General features: G+C 43.8%; 2 protein-coding genes across 3 annotated transcripts in view; both read left to right on the forward strand.

Moving 5' to 3' along the window:
• LOC124850136 (synaptotagmin-7-like) overlaps window positions 1-21,466 on the forward strand; it is a 37,358-nt gene extending 15,892 nt beyond the window's left edge. The window contains exons 2-4 of the mRNA XM_047333436.1: window positions 10,599-10,702; window positions 17,683-17,762; window positions 19,097-21,466. Coding sequence (XP_047189392.1) covers window positions 10,599-10,702; window positions 17,683-17,762; window positions 19,097-19,235 — 323 coding nt within the window. The 3' untranslated portion in view covers window positions 19,236-21,466. The remainder of the gene's footprint in view (window positions 1-10,598; window positions 10,703-17,682; window positions 17,763-19,096) is intronic.
• Window positions 21,467-22,572: 1,106 nt separating this feature from the next.
• LOC118314792 (synaptotagmin-7) overlaps window positions 22,573-25,962 on the forward strand; it is a 29,553-nt gene continuing 26,163 nt past the window's right edge. The window contains exons 1-2 of one of the 2 annotated variants that reach the window (XM_035641434.2): window positions 22,573-22,712; window positions 24,972-25,388. In XM_035641434.2, the coding sequence (XP_035497327.2) occupies window positions 22,684-22,712; window positions 24,972-25,388 (446 nt within the window). In that variant the 5' untranslated portion in view covers window positions 22,573-22,683. Of the gene's footprint in view, window positions 25,389-25,962 lie in introns of both variants that reach the window. The other variant, XM_035641432.2, reaches the window with a different exon arrangement.

Below are 25,962 nucleotides of genomic sequence, written 5' to 3' on the forward strand. Positions count from 1 at the left end.
ATCACACAACCGCCCTGTTTGTCCTTTTCGTAATTTAACAGACCTCACAGAGACACGGGGCTGAGAAGCTGCCTCAACGGCGTCCGTTATTCGTCGCCTACTACATCTGGCCCACTACTCATGACGAGGGTCATAGCTCACTTAAAGAGTTGATAAATCAACCAAGGATCAGGTTAGTTCATCCTCTTTGTTTTTTTTCCATTCCACTCACAATAAATAACGCTCATAATGCCAGTTAGATTGCCTGTGACATCTTAGCTTGCATATACAGGCGATGCCCCGAGTGAATACAGTTCTCCAAGCTCGCGTTCCACATTCAATCATATATTTGTAGTAGAAATATTGTGTTACTTATTATTTCACTGAGAAAGAAAATAAAGAGAAATTAAAAGGGTGATTTCATGTAATAACTTAAATCTCTTGTCTTCCCTGCTCTTAATTCCCCTCAAGCCGGAGCTCATTCTCCTTCCATTAAATCCCCCCACAGCTACACCTGCAGTGGTTAGCCAGATGACATCCCTGTCACGATGATAGGGTGACAATGTCAAGTAGGTGTGAGAGTTTTGTGTGCATGTGTGTGTGTCACTCTGCTTAATGAAAACAGCCAAGCCTGCCATTTCTTCTCTGCTGCCCCAGCCAGCCGGATGTAAAACTTTGCTGTCCTGGTTGACGTGATTAACCGTGACATCCTGTGCGATGCTGCAGGTATTGTTGCCACTCCCAAACTCCGAGGTGATATTGACTGCAGCTCATATCTCTCACAACAGTGACTATTTCTGTGCTCGTGAGTAGAAAATTAAGACAAGCTATTACAGCGCGGAGCAGGGCTAAAATTTCCTCAGGTGCTGTGTAATTGAGTTAATGTGGAAGGAAAATCACAGGCTGCTCCCAGCAGAAGTGGAGGCCGAAAGGACCGGTAGTTGTGGAAAACTATATTTCCCACGAGCCCTTGACTGTGTCCTGCTGCGACCGAGCAGCTGCGTGGCATCATCTCAGTCTGCTGGGTACCACCCAGCTGTAAATTGTTGACAGTTATACACGCAAACACATCGATGGGCAGCCAAGCAATAGACAGCTCTGCAAAAGGCCCGTGCAAGATGACCCACGTAGAGCAAATTATATTTATACAGAGGTGTCTGCAAAAATGAGAAGTTCATTCCGGGGAACATGCCGCACAGATTTTTTTTTATCATTAATTATTAGATGTGCATTTTGGAAGAAACCCATTTTTTAGACAGGGCGAGGAGGTACATCAAAATATACAGTATATTATATAGGATGTATTTCATTACTTTAATTTGTCCTTCCATTGACATTGGGTGATGCTAATGAGGGTTATTTTCGATCCAGCTGGAGTCTAAAAGCAGAGGGGTATTTAAATCTCCTCCTGACACTGAGCCAATGTAGTGTCATCCCAGGGGCCACTGTGGAGGACCGCATCACTTCGACCAGAGGCTTTACCATTAATGCGCAGCCGTGGACGAGGGGAGAAAGGTGGTCACTGGAGAGATGGGATTTTTCTGCTCCATCTGATGAGAGCAGAAGTCACTAACCACATATAATGCACTGTGTAGTACAGTTGTTCTGCTCTCTGCAGAAGTCTACACTTTGACAGTGTACATTACAGTTTGGCAGCCTGTTGCGTGGACAAAGACGCCATCAGACCCATTCTTTCTTCCACAGTAACCTTTCGCCGTCCCTCACTTAGCTGTCGCGCGCTCGTACACCCTCCCTTCATCAGCACCCCTGACACCGGTTGTGAGAAGGTTGTGAGAGGGTTGTGGTCACAGGCGAGGCGGAGTAATCAGTCATCACACCAGCTGACGGTACAACTTAGTCAGCGTGAGGTTTTCGACCCCAGGGAAAATGTGTGCCACTTGCGGAAAGACAAAGACACACATGGGTAGACGTACAGATGCAGAGACAGATGCACACGGCTCGCAACAGGTCACGTGAGTGCTGTTTTTTTTTTTCTTTCTTTCTAATGGGGTCTTAAGGGAGATGGCTTTGGTTGTGGCATAGTCACCACTTCCCGCCTTGAGGGTGATGTTTGCGGTTTACAGAGTCTTTACAGCCTGGTCTGTCCAGACAGGTAGTAAAGGGCTTTTTAAAGGGAGTCTTCAATTGAATGAAGAAGACAATGGTAGAGGCCAGGAGGTTGTGAATCCAAATCAATTAATTTATGACAAATGTTCGTCTGGCTTTTCCCACATGAACTTTGATCGACAGATGTGTGTCTGTCCCTCGAATAATCATGTAAACATCGCAAGCTAAGCTTTTTGTGTGGTTGCACGGCGTTTAATGGGATTTTTTTCTATAAATCATAACAGAGACAAGACTAGGCTGCTTTACTGTAAATGACTGTCATTTAGCTGTCATTCAATTAAAGTTGCACTTGTGCCGCCAATACTTTTAATTACACCTTCAATAATTATTTTGTCATTTTTGAAGGAGCGAGAATATTTAGGCTAACATTTTTATGTGAAAAGGGGCAGTGGAAATAGGACATAGATATGAAAGTGTCCACACGCACATACACACGTACGCACGTACTACGAAAGCATGCAAATCTGCCCTGTATCCATAGGCAAATACAATTGACTTTAACTTGAATTACATTTTATATTGCCACCCACATGATACATCTGGAGCATCCGAGACCTCTTTGTCTTGGTTGATGTCACCAGCAGTGAGCTGATGATGTGGGCAGATGGGGACTGTAGGCCTGTATGCATATGCACAAGCTTCACAAATTGCTCCTCAATAGCATTACAGTTGAGTCCCTCTTCCCTCACTCCCACTCTGCTTTTTCCTGCACCGTTCTCCCTCCACTTTCTTGGTTTCTACACATCCCTAAAGCGCATGTGTTCCCACTCATGTCACTGTGCTTAAGCAGTGTCAAGTGGATGAATATGTGTACCAGTGTGCGTGTTTGCAGTTTTGAGCACAATGTGCCCGTTTTTTAAAAAGGAGTAGCTAAAACTCAAGTATCAACGCAGATGGTAAATGCGATCTGGTGATAAATTAGAAGTAACAGTAAAGTGCAGGGAAGAAGCTTACAGAAAAGTGAACACTGGGAGGTTTTGTGTAGGAAGTCAGGGGATCCAGGCAAAAATGTTTGGTCACTCACAAGAACTGACGCCATTTCAGGCCTCGATGAAGATGACTGTAGCAAAAAGAGAAAAAAAAAATTTGAACTGCACAACTGTAAGTAAGCAGGCCGAACAGGATTTCTCTGGATTTCTCCACATATTAAAGCAAGCACGTGGTTGTAAGAGGAGTCATACGCTGTATTTTTAGAGTTTGCTGGGTGGTGCCTTTTTTAGCTTTCCCAAAATCAAAATGCAAGAGCAGAGATACAAGGAACTACCACGCTGCCTGCAGCCGTAACCACCAGGTGTTATTTACAAGGCCGAGGAGCATATCTACTGTACAGGCGTTTCATTATTTTGTGGTGTCACAGATCATGTTAAGAATCTGACAGTTAAAGTTAATGTACAGCTGACATTCACTTTTTCACACATACATTCATACAGCGCTTTTATATCTAAAGTGCTTTGTCTATCAGTCATGCATCTCATACACACAATGTCCGCACATTCGTCAGGGGCAATTTGGGGTTCAGAGTCTCGCCCAAGGACACTTAGGCATGTGGAGTGGAAGTGCCGGGTATCGAACAACCGACCCTCCGACTCGCTCTATCTCCTGAGCCACAACCGCCCCATATATATGACATTCACTGCCAGTAGATGTCCTACTAGAGCACCAGCATCTCATGCAAATGCTCCTTGCGATAATGACCAGCTACAAAAACAAAGAACAGATACGTTTTCGTTCTGAAATACACAGCAGGAGGTTGTTTGTTACGCAGAACCATGTGGGAGGGCTTTGTCGGAAGCTGCCGGGAAAAATGTTCAAAAGATACTTGACAGGTGATTGAATGAGCCATCTGTTTATTTGCCGGAGCTATTCGGAAAAGCGAGAACATCTTTTCCATTGGGAAAAGCCTTCAGTGCTCTTCTTTCAGTGAAGTTTTGATATAAACTAATGCTATAGCAAAATTTATGCCAACTGCTTCTCAGTGTCGCCCCGACAAAGCACGCTAATAGCTGCGTATAGTTACGCCCCCTTATAGGACTTGATTGGTCCAAACAACTACGGTTCAGCCACAAGGGAATAGCTTGGAGCCTGGCGAGATGGATTCTGGCTGGCAAGATATTCTGCTGCATCGCATGGTTACAAGGCGCCATTACCCCATAACGCCATTATGTGACTACACACGGTCATAGTCATAATGTTGTATATATAAGCTTAAGTGCATATTTTAGACGCCATTCACTTCATTTTAAAATGAAACATGAAAAAGTCAACTGGAGACAGTGTTTTCCTCCAGCACATGGAGCTCGTGTTAATTTACAGTAATTCCTCTTAGCTGATATAATCTGTCAGCAGCAGAGAAATGCCGAAGCCTGCTTTCAACTTCGTCTGAAATCAAGGACTCAGTGTTTTAAATCTTACTGTGAATTACCAGAGACACATCTTCCACTCTCATCACTGTGTACTGTACTTCATTTGTACTGTCCGAAGATGGAAATCTGGCTCAGCAAACGGCCATGAACATGAACATACTGAAATGTTGGGGCATAGGGAGATGGTAGAGAGGAGTTTTAAAACAGTCGGTGCTGTTATTGTGAACCCTAATCCTGCTAACAGCAAATAGAGTAGGCAATATAAAGGCAATTTGATGCCCCTATACCTGGAATAATGTTAGTCATGGCTGATTTAGTTTGCAGCTCACAAGCTCATTACTGAGATGGACACTAGTCCTACCTTCAGAGAATCAACAGCCACCATGAGGACTTAAGTCAATGAAGTCAAGGACATCAGTGGGTCTGGTCAGTAACAGGTCGTTTGTAACTGTGGGAAGCAGCTAGAAGCTTGATCAGGACACCCGGGAGGGAAAAGTGGTTGGGAAAAAATGGAGGCAGGTGAAATATGGAGAGGGCGTGTTGGGGTTACTCTGTCATGAAGAACACGAAGCCAAGAGGTACGAGTGTGTGAGAGAATTAATCACAGATCATATTTCTTTTTTTTTCAGTTTTTTCAATCATGACAGATCTGGCCCTTCACTTTACAATTCAGTTACCCCGATGTGTAATTAGCGAGTAAACTGCACCACTAACACTAGGCAGATGAGTTAGCTTCTTTTAAACTAGTACTTTGGACTCACCCTGCGATAAATGCCTCTAATCCATTATTAATGTGGGTTTGATGCTTGGCAGGGGCACTTACAAATCGGAAAACAAGTTGGCCTTTTACAAAGCAGGGGAGAGCGTCCTTGGTAAATGTATTGAGTCCTTCTTGCGGCTTATATGAAAGTCATCCATTTCAATCTGACCAGTTAATTCAGTCTTTCGGAGGCAGAGCTGCATAGGGAGGAAATTGTGGCAGAGACACTGATAGATGAAGACCATGCATACTGTATAAAGTCCTCATCAAGGACATTGGGAGAAATAGATCAAACTAAAATGTTATCTTTATCACTCATTCAATCAGAATTAGAATATAGGTAACATTGTGGTAGGCTACAACGCACTGAGATCATGACATTAGAGATAATTATTTTGAAAATCAGCTTGTTGATTTCAGTTTTTCTCATATCTCTATAGACCTCAATAACACCTCTATATAAAATTCCTCTTTGAATATATTGAGAGGGAAAATATTCAGTAATAACACATTCATTCATACTTGCATTGCAGTATGTCATCCTCACAGTATTATACAGCCACATTTACAGATAGCATAAGAGCTATTATTCATTGAGCATCTCACTGTGTGTGGCTGCTACTCCCCTCTCACAGACGCATCATTCACCATTATCATACAGTCGATCAGAAAACAGACTATTTCTAAAAGTTGGCCAATAAATGTAGTATTTTATTTGTTGACATGAAAATTGTCTAATGCCATATCTGTGTGATGGACAATACAGCATCTTCTGTTTGATCTAAGTTTCATACAACTATGTATTTGCTTCAGTTTTATTCCCTTATAACTATGTTAAAACATCAACACAGTCTCAGTTCACCCCCCGAGAGTCCAGAGGTTCTTGGTTTTCAGAGTGAATTCATCCGTTCTGTGTCAGGAGTGCTAATAAGACGATGGTGCCATTATGGGTGACGCCAGGCATGTGTCACATGACGTCTTGCTGGTCCGTCCCCAGCCCGCCTTGTCGCTGGACTGAGATGGATCTTATCCCTCATCCGAGAGCAGACAGGTCGTGGGCGTCCGTCCTCTTACCCTCGCTGTGAAGCAGCTTCTGTGACAGCACAGCAGTGCCACAGCTGAGCCACAGGGAGCATATAGGGAGAGAGAGACGGCAAAGCTCCCTCCACACCACAGGGAATGCAAGTGACACTCACTCTCACCACAGTTGCTCTCCACCTGCCACATTCTTATACTGGTTTCTCGACAAACCTCTTTGATTTGCTGCACACAGGGCTCTGGTGTCCACTATGGACTGGAAGACCATGTCAGAGTGTTGCCTCCCCCCCCCCCCCCCCCCATTTACTACAAATTTCATGAACTCAACATTACTACTAAATTCCCAAAAGCATACCATGGATTTTCAAAGTGATGTACCCTGTACCTTCCAGGAGTCAATTTGCTTTTGGTACTTGCTGCCAACTTGCATGAGATAGGTTATCCATCGCAATGAACTTTATTATATTCTATTATACTATTATATAGTATTTATTCTTTATATTGTTTCACACAATTATTGTTGGATGATGATAATTTAACATTATGTTAAAGCTTCCCAGCTTGAGGAAGGGAGAAGGATGTTTGTATGAGGGTGAGAAGTGTCAATCATCTTTCCTCCATCCTCCATGGAATGACATTCTGTCCCAGACGCCTGTTTAGCCTCGCCAGACAGGCTGGCTATGCAACAACGGTAAAATGGCTAAAACATGCCAACACAACCTGTCATCCTCTGACGATATAGAAGCACTGGTAGCAACCACCTCTTGAGCTCACTGTGTGAAATGTCACCTCATCAGTTTATTTGACGATGGCATAATTTACCTGGAACCATAGCAAGTATTCATTTCATCCACAAGTTTTTTGTGCCACTGAGCAAAGGAGAAAAATTTAGCTTGAACGCCTTCGTACGCATTGTGCTGTTTACTTGCATTCAGTCTTTTGTCTCGAGAAATGAAAACAAGAACAATCTACAGTGCACGATTGAGCCAGAGGATTGATGGTAGCAATTTCACACAATCAGTATCGCAATAAATGTGGAAGTATGCAACATCTTGCTGCTGCGCAGAGATTCTGCCTCGGAGGGAACAGACGGTCAGAGTGACATCTGAGGATTACCCCGGCTAAAAAGAGGGCAGTGCCCAGACTCCAGTACAAGGAGGGGGCACTTTGAAGTGGCGATTAGGCTATGAGCTTTGCACCCAGATCTTTCTGAGGCACTGCCCTCTCTACCTCAGTCGGAGCATAAAGATGCGGTGTGGCAGCTTTGCTGACTGGACACTGCTCCAGTTCCGCCTGTCCAATTAGCAATTTCTTCCACCCCTGAGGACTGGTCCCTTTCTGCTTGGCTTAGCTCACTGTATGTGGGCCAGATCACCTACATGTACTGGACCACTCTGTGTTACCACAGTAATTGCTCCCATGCACTAAGAGTGCCTGATAATTAAGACTGCACTTTGATATTTTCTACAGGTCCCTTCTTTGCCTTAAAATCTGACCCCCAGCATGACTTGGTCTCTGCCGTCCTCTTCAGCCAAAGAGTTTTTTTAAGCAAACTCAGCTACTCCATCACTGTCACATCTCACCCTATGGGGCCGCTTATTTTCCCTTACATAAAATAAATAGCCACAGAAATATAAAACAAACAAGTGGCTTTAAAAGTTCAAGTGTGCTCTGACTTGTTGAGGCTTTGTGATCAAAGGGTCCAATGGGTTGTTCCTTTCATTTGTCAGCTTTACTGAGTGGTGCCACTTTAGATGTGATTCATCACCCTCCACTTTGAAGCATTTTTCATTCCTTACCTAGTTTAAATATAGTGAGGATTAATTAACGTTACATTAGCTCTCTTGTGAAATTAGCTCTCTATTCCAGTTATAGCGTACAAACACTGTTTTATCTTTCACCTTATACTAATGCGTCAGAGTATTTCAAGGCACAGTTCTGGGTTTTTTTCCCAGGGGAAAGATGAATTGAATTTCCTGACTACTGTGATAGTGGTATGTAGTGCAGACCTCTCATACTCTAATGACATCCCTTTTTCTTCGCAGCATTAGTGCTGAAGATTTGCATATCTCGCTAATACCTCGACACAGTGTGTTTCCTTCCCTTTCTTCCTCTGCACTGCCTGCTCACAGTGCTGCTTTGTAACTTCTAAGAAGTTATTTTCCATGAAGTAGGAAGCAGGAACCCAGCTGTTCATAGCAGTGATGTGGCCTCTTTGGATGATACATTTTATTTGAAAGCTTTTTCCTCCTTTAGCTCTCATGACTGACAGATCATAAACCATACCAGCCCCCTGGCCACACCCTCTGACCTTCAGAGAGAGCGCAGGACTTTAGGCCCTCTGTGAGCCGCTGGCTTTCATACACCTGACTCCCCGAGCTCTTCGAAATCAAAACATCCATCACTGAGGCACGTAGTGCTGAGGCAGCCATAGATGCCCTTAGCTGGAGACCAGCTCGCCTTATTTAAGATCCATTGCTGATGTCATAGTATCTAATGGACTCAACTGTATTGACCTCTCTATGAATATACAGTAGCCTGTGTCTATTTCTGAAAAACTATGAATAGAGATAGTCATCGTTCAGGAGCTGGATGTGTTTCACTGACCCTCTCGCGTTCAGGAGGGCATGGACCTTACCATCAGCAGCCTTCATAAAGCTATTGTCTTGATTACATCTATACAATCACCATCAGAACACAATCAGTCAAGTAGGATTGGGTCTTCTCCCAGTCTGGGGCAGCTGCTGTTGTCAGGAGATGAACTGGGCAGATTTCCATCAAACATAGAGCAGAGTTTTATTCCCACAGGCAGAGCCTACCACAAGTATCCCTTATCTCTGGTAGGTCAGAACACTTGCATGGGAAGGGAGATGCTGTTGGATCCAAACTCGGTAAATAGTGTTATGCTTAAGTTACGTGTCTGATCCCATGCTCATTCATCTTGTAGAGAGAAAAACAAACATTAATACACAGTTGGCATCACTAAAAAAAACAACAACAAATCTCTTGCTTCATGATTTATTTTCCTTTCCATATGTTCTCTTATCAAATGTTTGTTTGATTTCTTATGACTGAAATCATGGCAGGTTTGAGGACTTATCTCCAACTCTTCCTGTGGAGTATAGTTTGTGTTACCAACACACTAAAACTCACCATTTCTCTTCAAATTTCAGTTCACATCAGTTTTGAAAGGATTATTAAAGTCATCGAGGTTGATGTCCGTGGTCTTAGTCATTCTGTATACACTCTTGACTGCAAGTCTCACACAGACATCACAACAACAATTGAGGCCAGAGGGAAGAATTTGGAATACAATGTTGATCCCAGTCTGATTTTCCATATGACAGACATTCCTTCTTTTTGATCCTGTCCTTTCCCAGAAGACATGGTGAGGTGGAGAAACCCACTTTTTGACAGGAAAGCATGGGTGTTTGTCAATGTTTCAACGCAGCTGTGTGAAAAGGCATTCTGTCACCCATTTATCACTGTATATTTAAGAATCAGACTTGTTAGAAGGACATCACAGATTTGAATTTGTTTTGTTTCTTCCCTGCTGTTCTAATATTAAAGCTCAATGAGGATTCATATCACTGTTCTCTTGAGCAAATGCCGTTCGGCCATTTAAATGTGGAGAAGTGAAACACAAGAGGGTGGAGCCACTTACTGCCACTATCATAACCTGTATGGAAACACACTCAGTCTCTCACATGCACACGCACGCACACACACACAGAGACACATGCGAGCAGCAATAGCTGATGTTTATGACTCTCTTCCAGAGCCACCTCTCTCTCTCACTGGGCATCTACTGATACCCATTAATCATGAGCTCTCTTGTATTGTCAGCCGAGCCTTCCCAGCCTCCCCCACCCTCCTCCTCCCCTCCCATCACTTTCAGCCTGTCAGTTAACAAGCTGTGACACCATGACAGTGATGTGTGTGCAGCTGAGTGATGCCTGGCTCCTGCCCTTATTGGAAAGGTATTGAATTGCTCTGACACGAAGGGGTTAGTAATGAGATTGTGTTTCTCAGCTCCGTATGATAAAATAAAAAAAATGGAAGCTCTGCCTGGCTATTCAATTAAACATGGAGGGGGGGTGGCCTGGCTTTGTTTTGCCCATTTTGACAAGACATCCTACTGTGGCAAGCAATCAGCTCCAGTCTATAACATAAGATCTAATGTTTTTATTTTGCACGAAATGAAGAAAAATATATCCGTGTGCTAAAAAGCCTAACTAATTTTCTCCTCTTTTCTTCCTTCCTCTTTGTGTGTGTGTGTGTGTGTGTGTGTGTGTGTGTGCGTGCGTGCGTGCGTGTGCACACGTGTACAGGCTCAGTGTCCCTCAGTGTGTTCCTGGTCTCCCTCGCAGTGACAGTGTGTGCTGTTTGGCTGGTGGCTCTTTGTGGCGTCTGTGGTTGGTGTCAACGCAAGCTGGTGAGTTTACACACACACACACACACACACACACACACACACACACACACACATTGAGACATGAACACCCGAGCTTCGCTTACTGGTATAATTTAGCTCCTAGTCACATTTGTTGCTATCTATAATTAGATATATTTATTCTAACAAAAATTCTAACAAAATCTATGACATCTTAAATGAGATGAGGAACCATTGTCAGACCAGACAAAAGGTTTGTACATTCAAAACTGTATTTGAGTAAATGTACCTGTTTCCACTGCATATAACCATAGAGGGATGGCTACAATTACATCAGTGTCACATGACAACAACAGCCTCGACCGTCCAGATTCAAAGTAAATAGTCTCTCGCACATCAGCAACTACAACAATATAAATTGTGCTGATACAGCATCAGCACCAGTCCACTCACAGACGAAACCAAACACAGATCAAGCAGGCTGACCTCTGACAGAGGGCATGTCATTGTGATTATGTGGTATGAAATGTGATTGATTAAAGGGAGGCAACTACTCATTAGGCAGAGAGAACTGAATGGTTGAGCGCCACTTCACTCGACTGTGTGTCCCCCCCCCCCCCCCCCAAACTTGCATGTCTTTAAATTGAATTTGATTTCTGATTTATCCCGTGCTTGTACAACCCAGAAACACCGGTCACCTGTTTCAGCTCTAATGTCGGCTCTGACTCTTCCCTTGTTTCAGCTCCACAATTGTGCTGCTGTGAAACGTATTGGTCCATAGATGGCAGGATTTGGCATTGCATCAGGCTCTGCACACCGCACGCCTCGCTACATAATGTCATTTACATTGCTATTTAATCACCTGTGACGTGGCTGTACCTAGGTTACTCGCCGATGCCGTTATGATGTATATGAACCAGGGGGGTGAAATGGTTTATGCTTAAATCAAAGTGCTACAACGCAGCCTTTCTATTGTTTGCCTCGCTGGAACATTGTGTTATATTTGATATTCCACTTTAAAGTAAATGGAGCAGTGAATGACTCCTGGTTTCCTGCTGTGGATGGAGGTAGTTCTGCTGCCAGCACCTTGGAAAGTCCCCGAGGTCCTCTCTCCGGAGCACTGCTGCAAATGGATCTTATTTCCATCCTGTGATGGTGGCGTGCAGCCGCCACAGAGCGGCAGCGGGTCTGGGACAGGGCAATGATTTTGGCCTTATGACCTTGTGAAGACCACTATCAGCCACATCCTCACACACCAGATGATGTTTTTCTAACTCAGTGGAGACGATGTTGGTGTGTGCTGTATATTTCTTTCATATACGGCGAATCTTATCCTGAGCCCCGGGATGTATGTGTTTGTGTGTTTGTGTGTGGTGGTGGGGTTGGTGGGGGTGGGGGGAACCATAGAGTGGCTCCGAGATGTTAATTAAGGCCTCTGTAGTCTCGGACCACTTGCTTTGGGAAAAATGTCATGTCAGTGCTCACTGGTGTGAAACCACATTAAACACAGCTGCTTAATGTACAAGACAATAAAGTGTGAGTGAGATGAATGGCAGTAATTTCTATGATGATAAATGTGCTGTCGATGATTCACTGTGCTATGACAAAGCACAAATACGACTAATCTTGTTAAATAATTGTCTTTTCACATTAACATCATCATGTTCAAGGTGTGTTGTTTTCTATACTGTCCGTGACGAACGACCATGAAGGGCCGACAGCTATACAATCTGTTCTAAAAAAAGTCCTGTAGCTGACATTCCTTTATTTCCCTTGATCTCTTTATTTCTCATATTTTCCATGGTTGCACTGTATTCCCTGGAGACATGATTAGAATATATATACATTAGAATTTGCATAAACAGGATTACTTTCAACAGAGCCCCCCTTGATGCATCCAGCACATACTGTATCCAGATATACTGTAAATGTATGCAGGCTGATTTTCTATGCACAGAAAAAAATCTCATTAGGTGCCGCCTGTACTTATTACTCCTTTCACATGGCCAGTCCCCGTCTAAAACTTCAATCTTTGATATTTCCGAATGTTCTCTTTGACAGTGTCAGCTTTCATAAGAACAAATGCTTCCCAGAAGCTTCACGTGTCAGTTGCGAGTAGGCCCTTGCCAGTTTTGGTTATGATTCATAGGTTAATAGACACGACATTTTGGGTGAGTGTTGCTTTCGGTGTTCTAGCTTTGGCAACCAGCGCGATGGGTTTTTAAAAGTCCTCATGTGCAGCCATCCCAAAGCCTTCCTCCTGCTCAGCTCTGTTATCCCAGCCCCCTGGAAGTGATGCACATTGAACGCTGTTGTCTCCGTCCGTTGGCCTGCAAAGTCTGTTGTTGTCATGTACATCACCCTTTTTTTTCTTTTTTACTCAGGTCTTACAGTGACTGCTCTTGTGTATTTATTGTTTGTACTAAGATACGAAAGTGGGAACAACAACAAAAAATACAAACAACGACACAATGAGTCACGTGATTTTTAAGCTCCTGTGTTGTTGATTGTCAGCAGGGGGTTGTGTTGTGGGTGTTGAGTGGGATTTTCAGATATCAGAGGCGGCGCAGCTAACATCTGTTTGAGCAGCAGTGGCTGTTTGGCATTCAACAAGCCTACGCCTGCCCCTGTGAGCCCTGCGCTGTTTGATCCATGACATGGTTGTGTCGGAGTTGAGTTTGAACCTGACCAGATTCACAGCCTGATGCCCCCCCCCCGTTGAGCTTGTATCATCAAGCTTCAGTATTTTGGTTGCATTAAAGGGGAGTCAGGAGTTCACGGTTGTTAGGAGGATGATAGTAATTATGCCAATCAGAGCAAAGAGAAGAGGTGCAAATCAATAATTATAGAATTTCGAAGGAGAATCGTCACAGTCACTTGGAATATTTTAATAGCTGCACATTAATGTGGATTTAAAGTATTGACCTGTCACATTAAAGTGACAGTGTTGGCAGCGTTCCGGGTGATATTTAAATTTTACGCTTCTGCGATTACGTGCTTCTCATGAATACTATGGAAGAAACCAGGTATAAAAAATTGATATTTTGACAGATGCTCAACGCGAATGATCACCTGATGATTTAGCAGCGGACAACCATTTTAATAGTGCACTCCCCTCTAATTATGGTGTGATGTGGGTAATATTGAGCGAGCATGTAGATTCTTGCTGCCTGCTAATTCACAGCAAACAAACACAGCTGGGTGTTGGAAGGCAGCGCACTGCCAGCTGAGACAGGGAGAGTGGTGGTTTCACTCTGTCTCCTCCCACGTCTGGATTCTTCAAGAAAGCCCTCAGCATCACCCTGGGCAGTCCAACGAGTCCTTTCCTTCTCGTTTGCAGTGGTGTCTGAAAAAACAAAAATCTGCAAATGGAGCTTCAGTCGAACACTTTATATGACCAGTAGTATTTAATAATAATGATAATAATGCCTTTAATGCAAAAACAAACTTACAGTAGTTTTTGTTGAGGGCCCTGAGTATTTATTTTCATCCTAAAGCCCCTGTTCATCTGCTGGACTTTAATAATGTCATCGATAACATAACATGGTTTGGTCATTAAAAGGTCTTATGGTGGATTGTATATATTTTATTTTTTTCCAACTTGAAGCTTGCTGCAATTTCAGTTTGTCGTATAATTTGTTCATCATAGCAGTTAGTCGTTATTCTGAGCCCCAGACAGCACTGAATACTGAAATCACACAAAACCATTTGTCATGTGATAAAAAGATGGATTGTTCATATATTTGCAATGGTATTTGAGTGTGTGTGTGTGTGTGTGTGGATCCTTATTGTTTCTTGCCTCATGTCCATAGATCTGATGAGCTTTGCCATCACTCTGGATTCTTGCAGCCTGATAGAGAGAAGCAACGTGTTTGTTACCAGTCATGTAAATGAGCTGGAGGAAAGATGGTGATTAGATGGTTTTGAAGCTGTGTAGCTGTGTGTGAGTGTGTGTGTGTGTGTGTGTGTGTGTAAATCACGATCATGGGATTTGATGTCTACTGCAGAGCATATAAGTCCCTCCTTGTTTTCACATCAAATCCACTCGGGATGTCTTGTCACTCATTGTTTCTCTCAGTTCACTTTTCACACCTGTCCCTCCCTCCCTCCCTCGCTCTCATCTCTTTATCTCACATGCCATCCTGCACTGTCCTTGATTTCTTGCCTGTTGGCTGTCTTTTTTTCTTTTTTCTTTTTTTCAAATTTGATTTCTATTTTCAGCTCTCACCCCTCTTTCGGTATCAAACTCCCAGTCACCCTCTGTCTTACCAACCTTCTGAAATTTTCAAGATTGCATTGAAGGATACCTGAGTTCCCATTAGCTTGACCGCGTCTGATGGTCATGCAACAATGCAGAATTTATCATTGTACTTATTGTGTAATAATTTTTTTGTATGGCTAAGGGTCTACCTCTTGGGGATGCAGATGTTTTATAGCGCCAAAGGCAGATTGCAGGTGTTATTGCTTTTTTCAAATTGCTGTGACATGATTTGACGTTAGTTCATGTGATCACCCAGCGTGTGAAGCCATTGATAATAACAGCTATCAAAAGCCTAAAGCAGACTATAAACTATCATGAACGGTGTTGATTATGCGTCAGCTGAGAACATACTGTACTGATATGTTGTGATGTGTTCAGTTTGTGCAGTTCCATGTCTATGATAGTTACAAAGCAACTGTCTATCTAGAAGTCAGTGTGTGAATTACCGACACACCTCTTGTATGTGGCTGTTTGTTCCCCTCAGATCTATGTTTATTCATTTGTTGACCTCTGTGATTCAGATGAGTGCTGTATGTACAATAGATGAGCGTTTTTGTTTCCTCCTGTGTGTGAAGGATATCAGTTTTACTCAGCAGCATCGCTGTGGGCTTTATCATTTTTGCCCAGCAGTGTTATTGTCAACTCAGGCTTTGTAATAGGTCCAACAATATCCACAACCATAATACCCAAGGTGTGGACTGCAGTATGCATTGACAGTATATCTGTGTTATCTGCATCTCATGGAGTCTATGATTTGCCCGTTAGGTTCTGAAGCGGGATTAATATACAGTAAACTGTGGCGCAATTTGCACCATATGCTCCTGCTATTTATGAGCACTGCATGCATCTTGAGTCAGTCCAGAAACACATACGTAACTGCTGACTGATTGCCTCTGTGTATTTTTTTGTTAAGCACCTGAATCCATGTGTATGTGTTTGCATGGATAGGTTGAAATGTGTGCAGTTGTATGTGCTGGGCGTTTGACCATTTATTAGACAAAGGGTTTGTTGGGAACCTTTTTCAGAACCCTTCTTATTGGTCCGGCCTAAAATTTTGAATGGAACTAAAACTGAGACCAGGACCAATGAATGTATACACTTTGAACTTTTTTATTCCTTACAGTAATGTACTTTAGAATACAATATAACAATTTCCTAGCCAACAACAAAAGATAACCTTGTACTATAATAAATAAAGTAATAACCTACCATAAGAAAAAAAACTATTTGTACATCAAATAGAAATTATAGTCTGTCTCCTCTCTAAGCAAATGATGCTGGTGCCTATGATCGTATTCAAAATTTTTCCCTCTTCGCTTCTGAAAATTAACGTCTCCTGCCTCCATGAGGTGCTCGTCCCTCAGTTCTAGAAATAGAAGAACTGAGAGGGAAACTACAAATCACTGTACCTGTATGTGATATGGTGCAGTAATTCAACGCATTTCAGACATCAACAGCTACAGTACATGTATGTGCTGTAACAAGCGGAGTACAGGAATCCAAAGTTACAGTAGAGAGCAGTATGTAAATGACTACGCTATTATCCTCTCTGAAGGTTCGTATTACAATAAAGCTGCTAAGATTTGGCTGCACTCTGTGCCAAGCCTCCCTCATTCAAATCCCATGGACAAGGACATGGTCAACAACTGTTTTTTTTTTCAATTCAAACAATTTGTCTCCTCCTCCTCCTCCTGCTCCTCTTGCTTTTCCTCTTCCTTCATGCAGATCCATTGTTCCAAAACAAGTAAACTGCCCCATTGCCCATTTATCTATCTAAACTGAGGTTCTGATTGGTGTGTGAACAAATTTTGACTCCAGTGTTTCCATCTGAGAAATTGTGTGCTAATTGTGTTCCAAGTTATGATGACTTGAGTTATTGATATAGAATGCAGCGCTTTCTAAATGACCACATGATGTAGCCAATGATAAATGAAGGGATTTGTTTTTAGAGTTTTGGGAAATGTCACAGCTTCTGCCTAGAGTGAAGTATAAATAGGGTCATCGCATATATATATTGAGATTTGTATTGAAATCTCCAGTCTGGAGATTCATGCTCAGCACCAAATAAGTAAGCCCACCTCAGGAAACCGCCCTCCAGCCAACTTAAGATTCAGTTGTCCAAGCCGAGGCCCAGGTGACAACTCAGTGTGTCTTACTCCCACTCATTTTCTGGGCTGGAGATTTCTTGTCCCTCCTCGATGTGTATCGGAGCATCACTTTCAGGGAAGCATGTGTGGCATCGGGGCCAGCTTTGGACTGATCCCCTCCCTGTCCCGCTTGTAGCAAAGTGTCAGTAGAGATTACCTGCATTGTAACACATGTGAAACTGTAATGAGCTTTTCCAGCAGAATGTGCCCAGCAGACCTCACTTTTTGAAGCCTTCAAATTGCCATTATTTCCATGGTTACAGCAGGTCATGCTCTACCTATTTGAAATCAGGCTGGTGCAGAACTTCCTAGAGGCTCCTCTCCAGTTCCCAGCAGATTACCGTAAAGAGGCAATTGCCATGTAAATTTCAGGGTGGTTCAAATGATAATCATAGTCAGAAATGGCTCTCCACTGCAGATTTGATTTGACTTTGATGAGTGTAATCAGGTGCCTATCAGGTAAAGGACTGAAGGCACCGTGATCCTGAAATAATGGGTGAGGCATTTTCTCTTGAAAATTTGTGTAGCAAAAACATCGCTTCAAAAGGACAAATCCAAGCTAACCTTTTATTTCTCTTCTTCCTTTGTGATCCCCTCCCTCGGCTTGACTCAAGGGGAAGAGGAATAAGCCAGGAGTGGAAACAGCAGACACTCCAGACTCAGCACGTGGGCGAGGGGAGAAGAAAGCCATCAAGTAAGTGCCCAGGAACTGGTTGGGGTAGAATAATCTGGTGATAATGAACTTCATTTGCTTCAGCTTTGAGCACCTCGATGAACACTAACACAAACATGGCTGGAAATGACGTGCATGTTCCGCAGATATTAAATCGATATGTTAATGATCTAATCAGTATAGATTCAATCTGTGAAGCTTTTTGCTGTACAGGTCTGTTTCTGCACTTATGTAATGGGTTGTGGAACAGGCCTCCCTTAAGTGCAGGCCTTTATAGGAGCACCTCTGCGTTGCTTTAAATGGTGCAGGTGGCGGGAGTTCTTCTTTTTGTGTGTGAAATCGTTGGGGTGGAAATGTTGAGGAGGATTTCGATCTAACATTTCTTACAGGGCTCATACTAAGATTAAGGTATTTCCTGTTCGTGATGAAACAGGACCATAGGTCAGTAACAGAAAATGCCAGCTTTGTCATGCTAAGTACAAAACTTTATTCCACCAAATGCCTCTGTTAACCTGCTCATCACTCTTCTCTTCTCTATAGCCTGCTGTTGTCTCGGCTAATTTTGAATGTCAATGTTTACGTTCGTATTTTCTGTGCGGACGATTTGAAGCACTACAGATGGGCTATGTGAATGTAATCTGACTTCTGGGGGTCTTAATTTTTGCCTTTTTCTTTCTCACTGGCTCTCCAGCAGCATCGGTGTGCTCATTTCACCTTCAAACTCCTCTTCGCGCACTGCCTTTCTCTCCTGCTCTGTCCCTGTGCTACAGCTCTGGCCACTGCTGTGTAACTTGTATGACATCAGTGATTCTGCTCACCTTTTCTTCCTCTACTTTGACTGTCTGTGATTTATCTCTTATCTCTGTCTTGTGTCTCATGCTTCCGTGTGTTCTCTCTGCTCACGCCGAGGACGGGCGCCAGAGACTTTAATGTTTACTCAAATGTGTTTTCGTCAGTGGGGCCGTGCTAGATGAACAGAATGTAATCACACGCTGTATGTATTCATCAGATTATGACTTCCTCTTTTCTTGCTACCTATCTTTTTTTCTACCTCTGTGTGTTTGCTGCCGCACATTGCTGTATGAAAAGCTTTTGTCAATACCTTTTCCCTCCAGGCTGCCCTTTTCCTATTTTCAAACTACCGCGGTGATTTATCAACAGGTAGAAATAAACATATATCTGGGTTTGTTTTATTTCTCAAACTCCCGTTTAATGCAGTTGTGAGAGCCACTCTCTCCCTCAAACCAAGCCCTGGCACCATCCCTGAAAGCTGGAGCGGCTGTGGCAGATGGTTGGTTGGTGCCAAGGCTTTCCATAGCTGTGTTGCTCTGACCTGTCTCTCTCTTTGGCCACAGTGATCTAGACAGAGACTTTTGGAATAACAATGACAGCAGCACAGTGCAGCAGAGGTGGAGCTCCTATCCTCCCAAGGAGTTCGTACTAAACATTTCTCCCTATGCTCCATATGGAGATCCTCGCCTCACACTCAAGTGAGTCTTGGTCCCAGGCTGGTAAGAAACTTCCCCCTGAGCAGGGCTGTAATGAGGCAGGGGCAGTGCCACTCTCCCCTTTCCCTTTCCCTCTCTATCCTTTTTCCTTTCCTCTCCGTTGGCCTCCCTGACTTTCTTTCCACTCCCTTCCTCACACCATCATTTCCAGTCACAACTGCTTGCCACTCATCAAATTAAACCATTGGATATGGGATGCTATAATGTCATCTTATTGAGTTTAATAAACTTTAGGACAAAACATACTCTGGGGTAGCCGGCGATAATTAGCCAAAGGGTTTTTGAACAAGCCAGTTGTCATAGAGTATACACAGACTGCACATTTATAAACATATTCATATTGTATGATAATAATTTCCATCAACAATAGTAATAACGATAACAACCCCCCCCAATGTTAGCGCACTGGAGGGCACAAATGGTTACTAATGATTAGTCATAATCTGCTGGGGAAATGTGAGTGTGGAAAATGTCATATACGCACATTATAGCATCCCGCGACAGCCATTTGACTATTACTGTGGCAGCGAAGAAGCGCAGCCCTGTGAACTCCCCCAGGCTAATTTCTGCTGCTCACATCCTGTCACCTTTTATTGAACACAGAGGCACATGTTCACATGCCCCCCTACTCAACTACAGCCCTGCCGGTCCCACTAACTCCTGACCTCTAACCTTTCCCCCCTCTCCCATGGGGTGTAACCATGGAGACGGACAACCCTCATATAGACTTCCTCTCCAAAAAGACATGTGTATACTTTAACCCACCTTCTCTGTAATCTCTGCGTCTCCCTGTCCTTTGCCTGTATGAACTGAAATCTGCCTTTTGTAGTTGCCGTTGTCACTGTGGAGGGTTGACCGTTAGACCAGGTTGCAGTGTGTTCACCTGTGGTTTACATCCATCTGTGGCTTCTCTCTGATCCCCATCAACCTAATAGATAATGTGTACTGCACTAACACTGTAGCACTTCAACGTCATCCCCCGTCTATCATATTGAGAGATGCGGAGATTGTGCTTGATGCAATGAAAGTAAATTATTTTTTTACTCACAAGGCACTTGAATCCAATAAAAAACGAGCAAGGTCATACAGTTCCTATCTCCCTCTGGGCGCTGAGAGGGCTCTGAGCTCAGACAACCTGCTACTAGGCATCTGTCTGATAAACTGTGTAATAACTGGTCATCTTTAATAGACCTAGTCGCGGTGGACTGTGTGTTATATTGCCTGTAGAAAGGAGGTAGCAGTGTGTTTATGAACGTGGTGGATATATGGATTACTGTCTGAAAACTCTGCCTGTAGATGGTTGCTGCTGATCTCGGGAAGCCATCTTTAGACCTTTAGCGCTTGTGTCTTTAGAAGGTAATTTTATTTAAAACCCTGAAGGTTGTAATTTATTGTTCACAGTTTTTCTTTGGCCAAGCAGTGGGAAAAAAAGAAGCAAATTTCACTGCAGTGATGGTAGAATTAGTCTTTTGTCAGAGTGTGAGTCAAGAGTCAAAATGGTTGGCATTTAATTAAAATAAGAAAACATTTAAAATATATTTTTAACCAGGTGAACCCGTACTTTAACAAATAATACGCTGTTAAAGTCAACAGACAGCGAGGAAATCATTTCCTCTTCAAGATTCTCTGGAGATCAGCAGCTTTCAGTCACAGTGGGCCTCATTCATCAAACAGGTTACCTTTGCACCATCAGTCTCCATGTTAAGATATTTATTGGATATGAGTCTTAATATGACCATTTTTCAATTACATCTCGATTCAGTACTGAACTTGTTATTTCTTCAGTGTCAGCAGCAGTCATATCACAATTTGGAAAAATGGCATAGTGACATTGACATTTTTCAAATTTACGTATTGAATTCGGTGAATTATATTTATTATATTCTTGGTGGATCAATCTGATATAGGTCTGAGATGAAAAACTGTCAAAGATCATATTGCTGTATTTCTCTCGTGAATCAATTCTACTCTCAGTTAAGTTCAGTCAGAAGCAGCACTGATACGTGAACATGTATCAATAAAGATTAAAGGCTTTCACCTCGTGCTCGGCTCGATAAATGAGGCCCATGTCTCTTGTGTTTGCTCTAGCAGTGTCATCCATGCTGTTGCTGTGATTGATGACTTTTCCACGTGCACTGTCAGGTCATTTGGTCAGAATTAAATGTGAAAGGTGACCCTCGAGGGGACATGATGTAAGCATAGCAACCCCCCCCCCCCCCCCCCGGCCACCCCTCGCTCCCACGCTTACACACCAGGCGACAATGTGTGTCTCCTATTTTTTGTCTCCTGGAGCAGGAGCACCATGCATATTAATGAAATGTAGTCATGTCACCAGAGGGCACTACTGTGCTTTATTTTTGAACATCACTGCTTGTAGAGCAGACATGACATTTTCAAGCCAAAACCGGTTTCTGAAATGAAATCTGATTTGACAATTGCTCTTAAATATGAACACTGATTCATTTTTGTACATTTTATCTTGTTTTGGAGGTTGATGTGATTAGATTGCCATCGTGATCTTTTCTACTGTTGTGGTTCAGCTATTTCACTACTTTCTGTTTACTGTCATTGATGCTTAGCAGATATCAGATGAACAGATTAATGTCTAAAAAAAAATAGAGTGGAGCAATGTTTTGTGGGAACAGATGCACTCGTATTGAGCTGAATGTCACTTTGGATGACTTCTCCAATGAGCCGACTATTTGCTCATGAGGCACCTCACTACAAGTCCTCCCATTGCTCCGAGTTACTACTATCGAATTGCCTCGTATAGCAGCAAATCTCCAGCCTCAAATGCCTAAATGAATGAGAAAATGAAAACTAAGTGACCAGCGTCCAAACACTGTCTCCAGCTAGTGAATGCTGGCAGCTGTAGCCCTGGTCCTCCAGGCCCAAAGGAGTGACTTCGTGCTGGTTTTCCACCCTTCACAGGCTCCTTGTAAATTCTTCTTCTCCTCCTCCACCTCCTACTCTTCCCTGCTCTCCACTCCCCCATCCCTCTCTTTCTCCACACTGGACTTTGAGAACTTTTCATCCATGTGCCTGTCACTTGGCCTGGAAAACTAGACCTGCCCCCACACACACTCTACTGATCTGTCTCACCTCCTAAGCCATGTAGTTGCTCAATCTATTTTCCTGTGTGTGTGTGTTTGTTTGTGTGTGTGTTTCTGTCTGTCTCTCTCACACTCTTTTGCGTGTCTTTACTTGTTTTTTCTCCTCTGCCTGTCGTTATTCTCCCTCTTCTGTACCCTCTGTCTGCGGTGGGACCTCCGCACCCTGTCTCTCTCTCTCCTAGTGGGGCAGTGTCAGGGGGTCAGAAGGGGGCAGCAACTGGGCATGGGGATGATGGGGGGGGTCCTTATCGCAGTGACAGCGTGAAGAGCGTGGTGACAGAGGGAGTGAAGGCCGGGAGGTGGCAGACCGTCCAGGGCCACATGCAGTCTGGAGGATTGAGACCCAGCAAGTGAGTTCAGAACAAGGCAATTAAACAAAACGAACACTTCAGTCTCTGTGCAGCAAAATAAACACTGTATTTCTATGCATGTGCCATTCTTATGAGTTTATTGCATCTGCAACGACTACAATTAGATGGACAAATCAGTTCTGAGTAGAAGCAGTGAGAGTTATGTCCAGTTAGGCAGGTAGGAAGGTCCAGTTCAGGTAAGAAGGTGGACGTGTGGGCACAAATCAAAATGTGAGCTCTGGGGAAAGGTGAATTCTCGTCATCATCATGAGAAGATAACTATAGTTACTGGAGCTGTAACACTGGGACTCAAACCTTCAGCCGAGACAGCCGGACCAGCTGCATAGCACAGCCTCCTGTATGAAGCCGCAGGCGAATATGATTTATTTATGCGAAGAAGTGCACAGCCTGCGAGTGTACTTTCAACAGTGCAACACAGAAATAGTCTCATTTTCACACACTGACTGAAATAACGCGACACATGCTGCCAGCCCGTCTCTTAATTAAGAATTAGACTGAAATGTACATGTTGATCACTGACTGCATGTATCCAACAGCCATGACGTATGGCATGATTTACAGTAGGGCTGAGTTTTATATTCAGCGTGTTGGAAATGCGATTTTTATTTTGCACCTTCCTTTGGCACCTCGTGTCTGTGATTTCTTCCTCCGCACACATTTACACTCATCACTACCTCACTCCTCATTCCCTCATTCTGTCCTCTTCTCATCTTTCTTTTTGCCCCCTGTCTATAATTGGATTCTATTTTCAGGCTGCTATAAGTGTCTGTGTCTCTTGTGTTTGTGTCTCGCACCCCATTTTCTGTCTCTCCTCCATCATCACCCTCTGTTCTTATAGTTCCCATCACTCTCTCCATCTTTCTGTTGCTGTGTAAAGCCACTCTTCCCTTTCTTCTGCTTTGCCCACAAACTGTTTCGTTTCTGCAAAACCTTCCATTAACCTTTTTATCTGTTCGTTTCTGACAGTTGAATATGATGGATAGCACACTAAAAGCCTTAATGCAAAATTGCATTAGGTGAAGTAATGCAAAGCAGAGTAAACTGCACCTAACTGATGTGAGAAGCTCTCTCATGACCTAATTCTGGTAGTCTAGGTTACACAGCGATTTGAGAGAGAGGAGGATATATTTAGGAAGTAGAAAATATATGAAAAAATGATGCAGGATATTGTTGAACTCACAAAACACAGAAATAAAGACTGCATGATTCAGTGAAATAGGATGTGTCACACACCTTCATGATGACATTACTACTGAAACATTTTTTTAAAGGCAATGAGCCAATAAAACAGCATTTATAAAGGGGAGGAGTGGAAAATGAGAGGGTGACAGAGGGAGGGAGTCCGACTGTACGACATGGTTGGCTGTCGGGATGTCTCTAGAGTAGCAGCATGTATTTAAAAGACGAAAAAGACTTCGAGAGAAAGGAAGGGAGGCTATCAGACATGGGAAAAGTTGACTGACGAGTAGAGGAAATGGGGATCTCTCATCAGACCAAAAAACCCTCATCAGGAAGGCCTGGGAGCTGCAAAACCTCCATCCACACACTTCGTCACGTGGCGCATAAACGCACCACGCTCATGCGGACAGTGCACATCCGACCACTGCCCGTGCGAAACACAGCCCCGCGCCGACAGACCACGCAGGCACGCAAGGCGCATGCACATCTGACGCAGACACACAGGGCAGGCTCGCAGTCTGCACACTGCTGCCCGCCGCCGCCCCACGAGCATCACACAGCACACAGCGACTCTGGCTGCACCGTCTACTGCTATTTCTGCTACTGCTGTTACTGCTGCTGCCTCACATTGCTGTCTTTCTCTCTCCTCCTCCTCCTGTCTCCTGCTCCTCCCTCTACCTCCTTCTCCACTTTGTCCTCAAATACCACCCTTCCTCCTTCCTCCTCCTCCCCCTTGAAATCATCAACTTCCTATTGGGATAAACTTTCCTGTATCTATCCTGATGTCAACCTGACTTCCTCTGCTGTGTCTCCCTACTGCCCTGTGCCACCGTGTCTCATCTCTGATGTTTCTTTCCCTCTCTTCTTCGTCTCGACTACTGTCGTCACCACTTCTGACCAACCTACCTCCTCCTGCCACGGCTGCTCTCCTCCATTCTTCTCTCCTTCTACTTCCTCTTCCGTGACCTCTGACTCCTTCTCCCCTCCTCATCATCCTATCCTATGCCGGCCGTGGCCTTCTTCACGCTCTCTTTCCTCCCTGCTCCTCTGCCCTCCCAGCTTTGGGGACCCAGTCTTGTCCTATGCTTCCACCCTGGAGCACATCCCCTGTGGTCCTGCCCGGCCTCGGACGCTCTTGCGCCAGCAGAGTCTTCAGCAGCCTCTCATCCACCCACCAGGCCCGGCCCTCGGCCATCCTCCCACCACATCCCAGAGCTTGGGACAATTGCACACTGCACCTGGGCAGCCTGGGGGAGGCGGGGGTGCTGGGAGAGGAGAGGGAGGTGGCAGTGGTGGTGAGGGTGGGGGTGCAGGTACAAGAGGTGGTCCCCGGGGTGCACGGGGCAGCCCAGCAGGAGCAGGTGCCTCTCGCTATAGGGGAGGTGGAGCAGCAGGGCACACACGTGGCAGTCCTGGCAGCTGGGATTACATGATGGACCAGGTGAAGAATCGTGGCCTGGATGTAAAGTCCTTCCTGTGAGTCTCTACAACTGTTTCATGTCTTTCTAAAGTGTTTGTAGCGTCACCTGCTTTGGCTTATCTTGTAATGCTTTACAATGTCTTAGGATTATGAAGTTCAACATGTTTAGTTTTTAACTAATCAGTTTTTGCCTTTACCTTTGTAAAATATATTTCTGTGCTTCCTCCTTTTGATGTTCTTCACATTTTTTAACTGATATCCGGGGAAGGATATTACTTCTGTCAATCAAATTATCTACAGTGTGTTTGTGTGCACACATGCGTAAATGTTCATGAGGTTCGAAGTTGTGGGAGACTGTTGGGAGCATATGCAATACTTACAGTAAGTGCAGTAACATGTTTTCATCAAGCAGCTATTCTATTTACTATACAATCACAAATGAAATTCAGTCCATCATCAGGACGGTGAGGTTGAAGTCAGTTTGCCTATTTGAAAAATTACTTATAAATATTAATAAGGGTAGAGTTACAAATATAAATAATGTTGTCTTTTAGCGCCAAGCCCTGTTGTGTAGGAGATGGATCAACATCTAATTCATCAAGATGTCATAGATCACAAGATGATATTAAC

Source organism: Scophthalmus maximus, chromosome 7, assembly GCF_022379125.1.
Source record: "Scophthalmus maximus strain ysfricsl-2021 chromosome 7, ASM2237912v1, whole genome shotgun sequence".
Lineage (NCBI taxonomy): Eukaryota > Metazoa > Chordata > Actinopteri > Pleuronectiformes > Scophthalmidae > Scophthalmus > Scophthalmus maximus.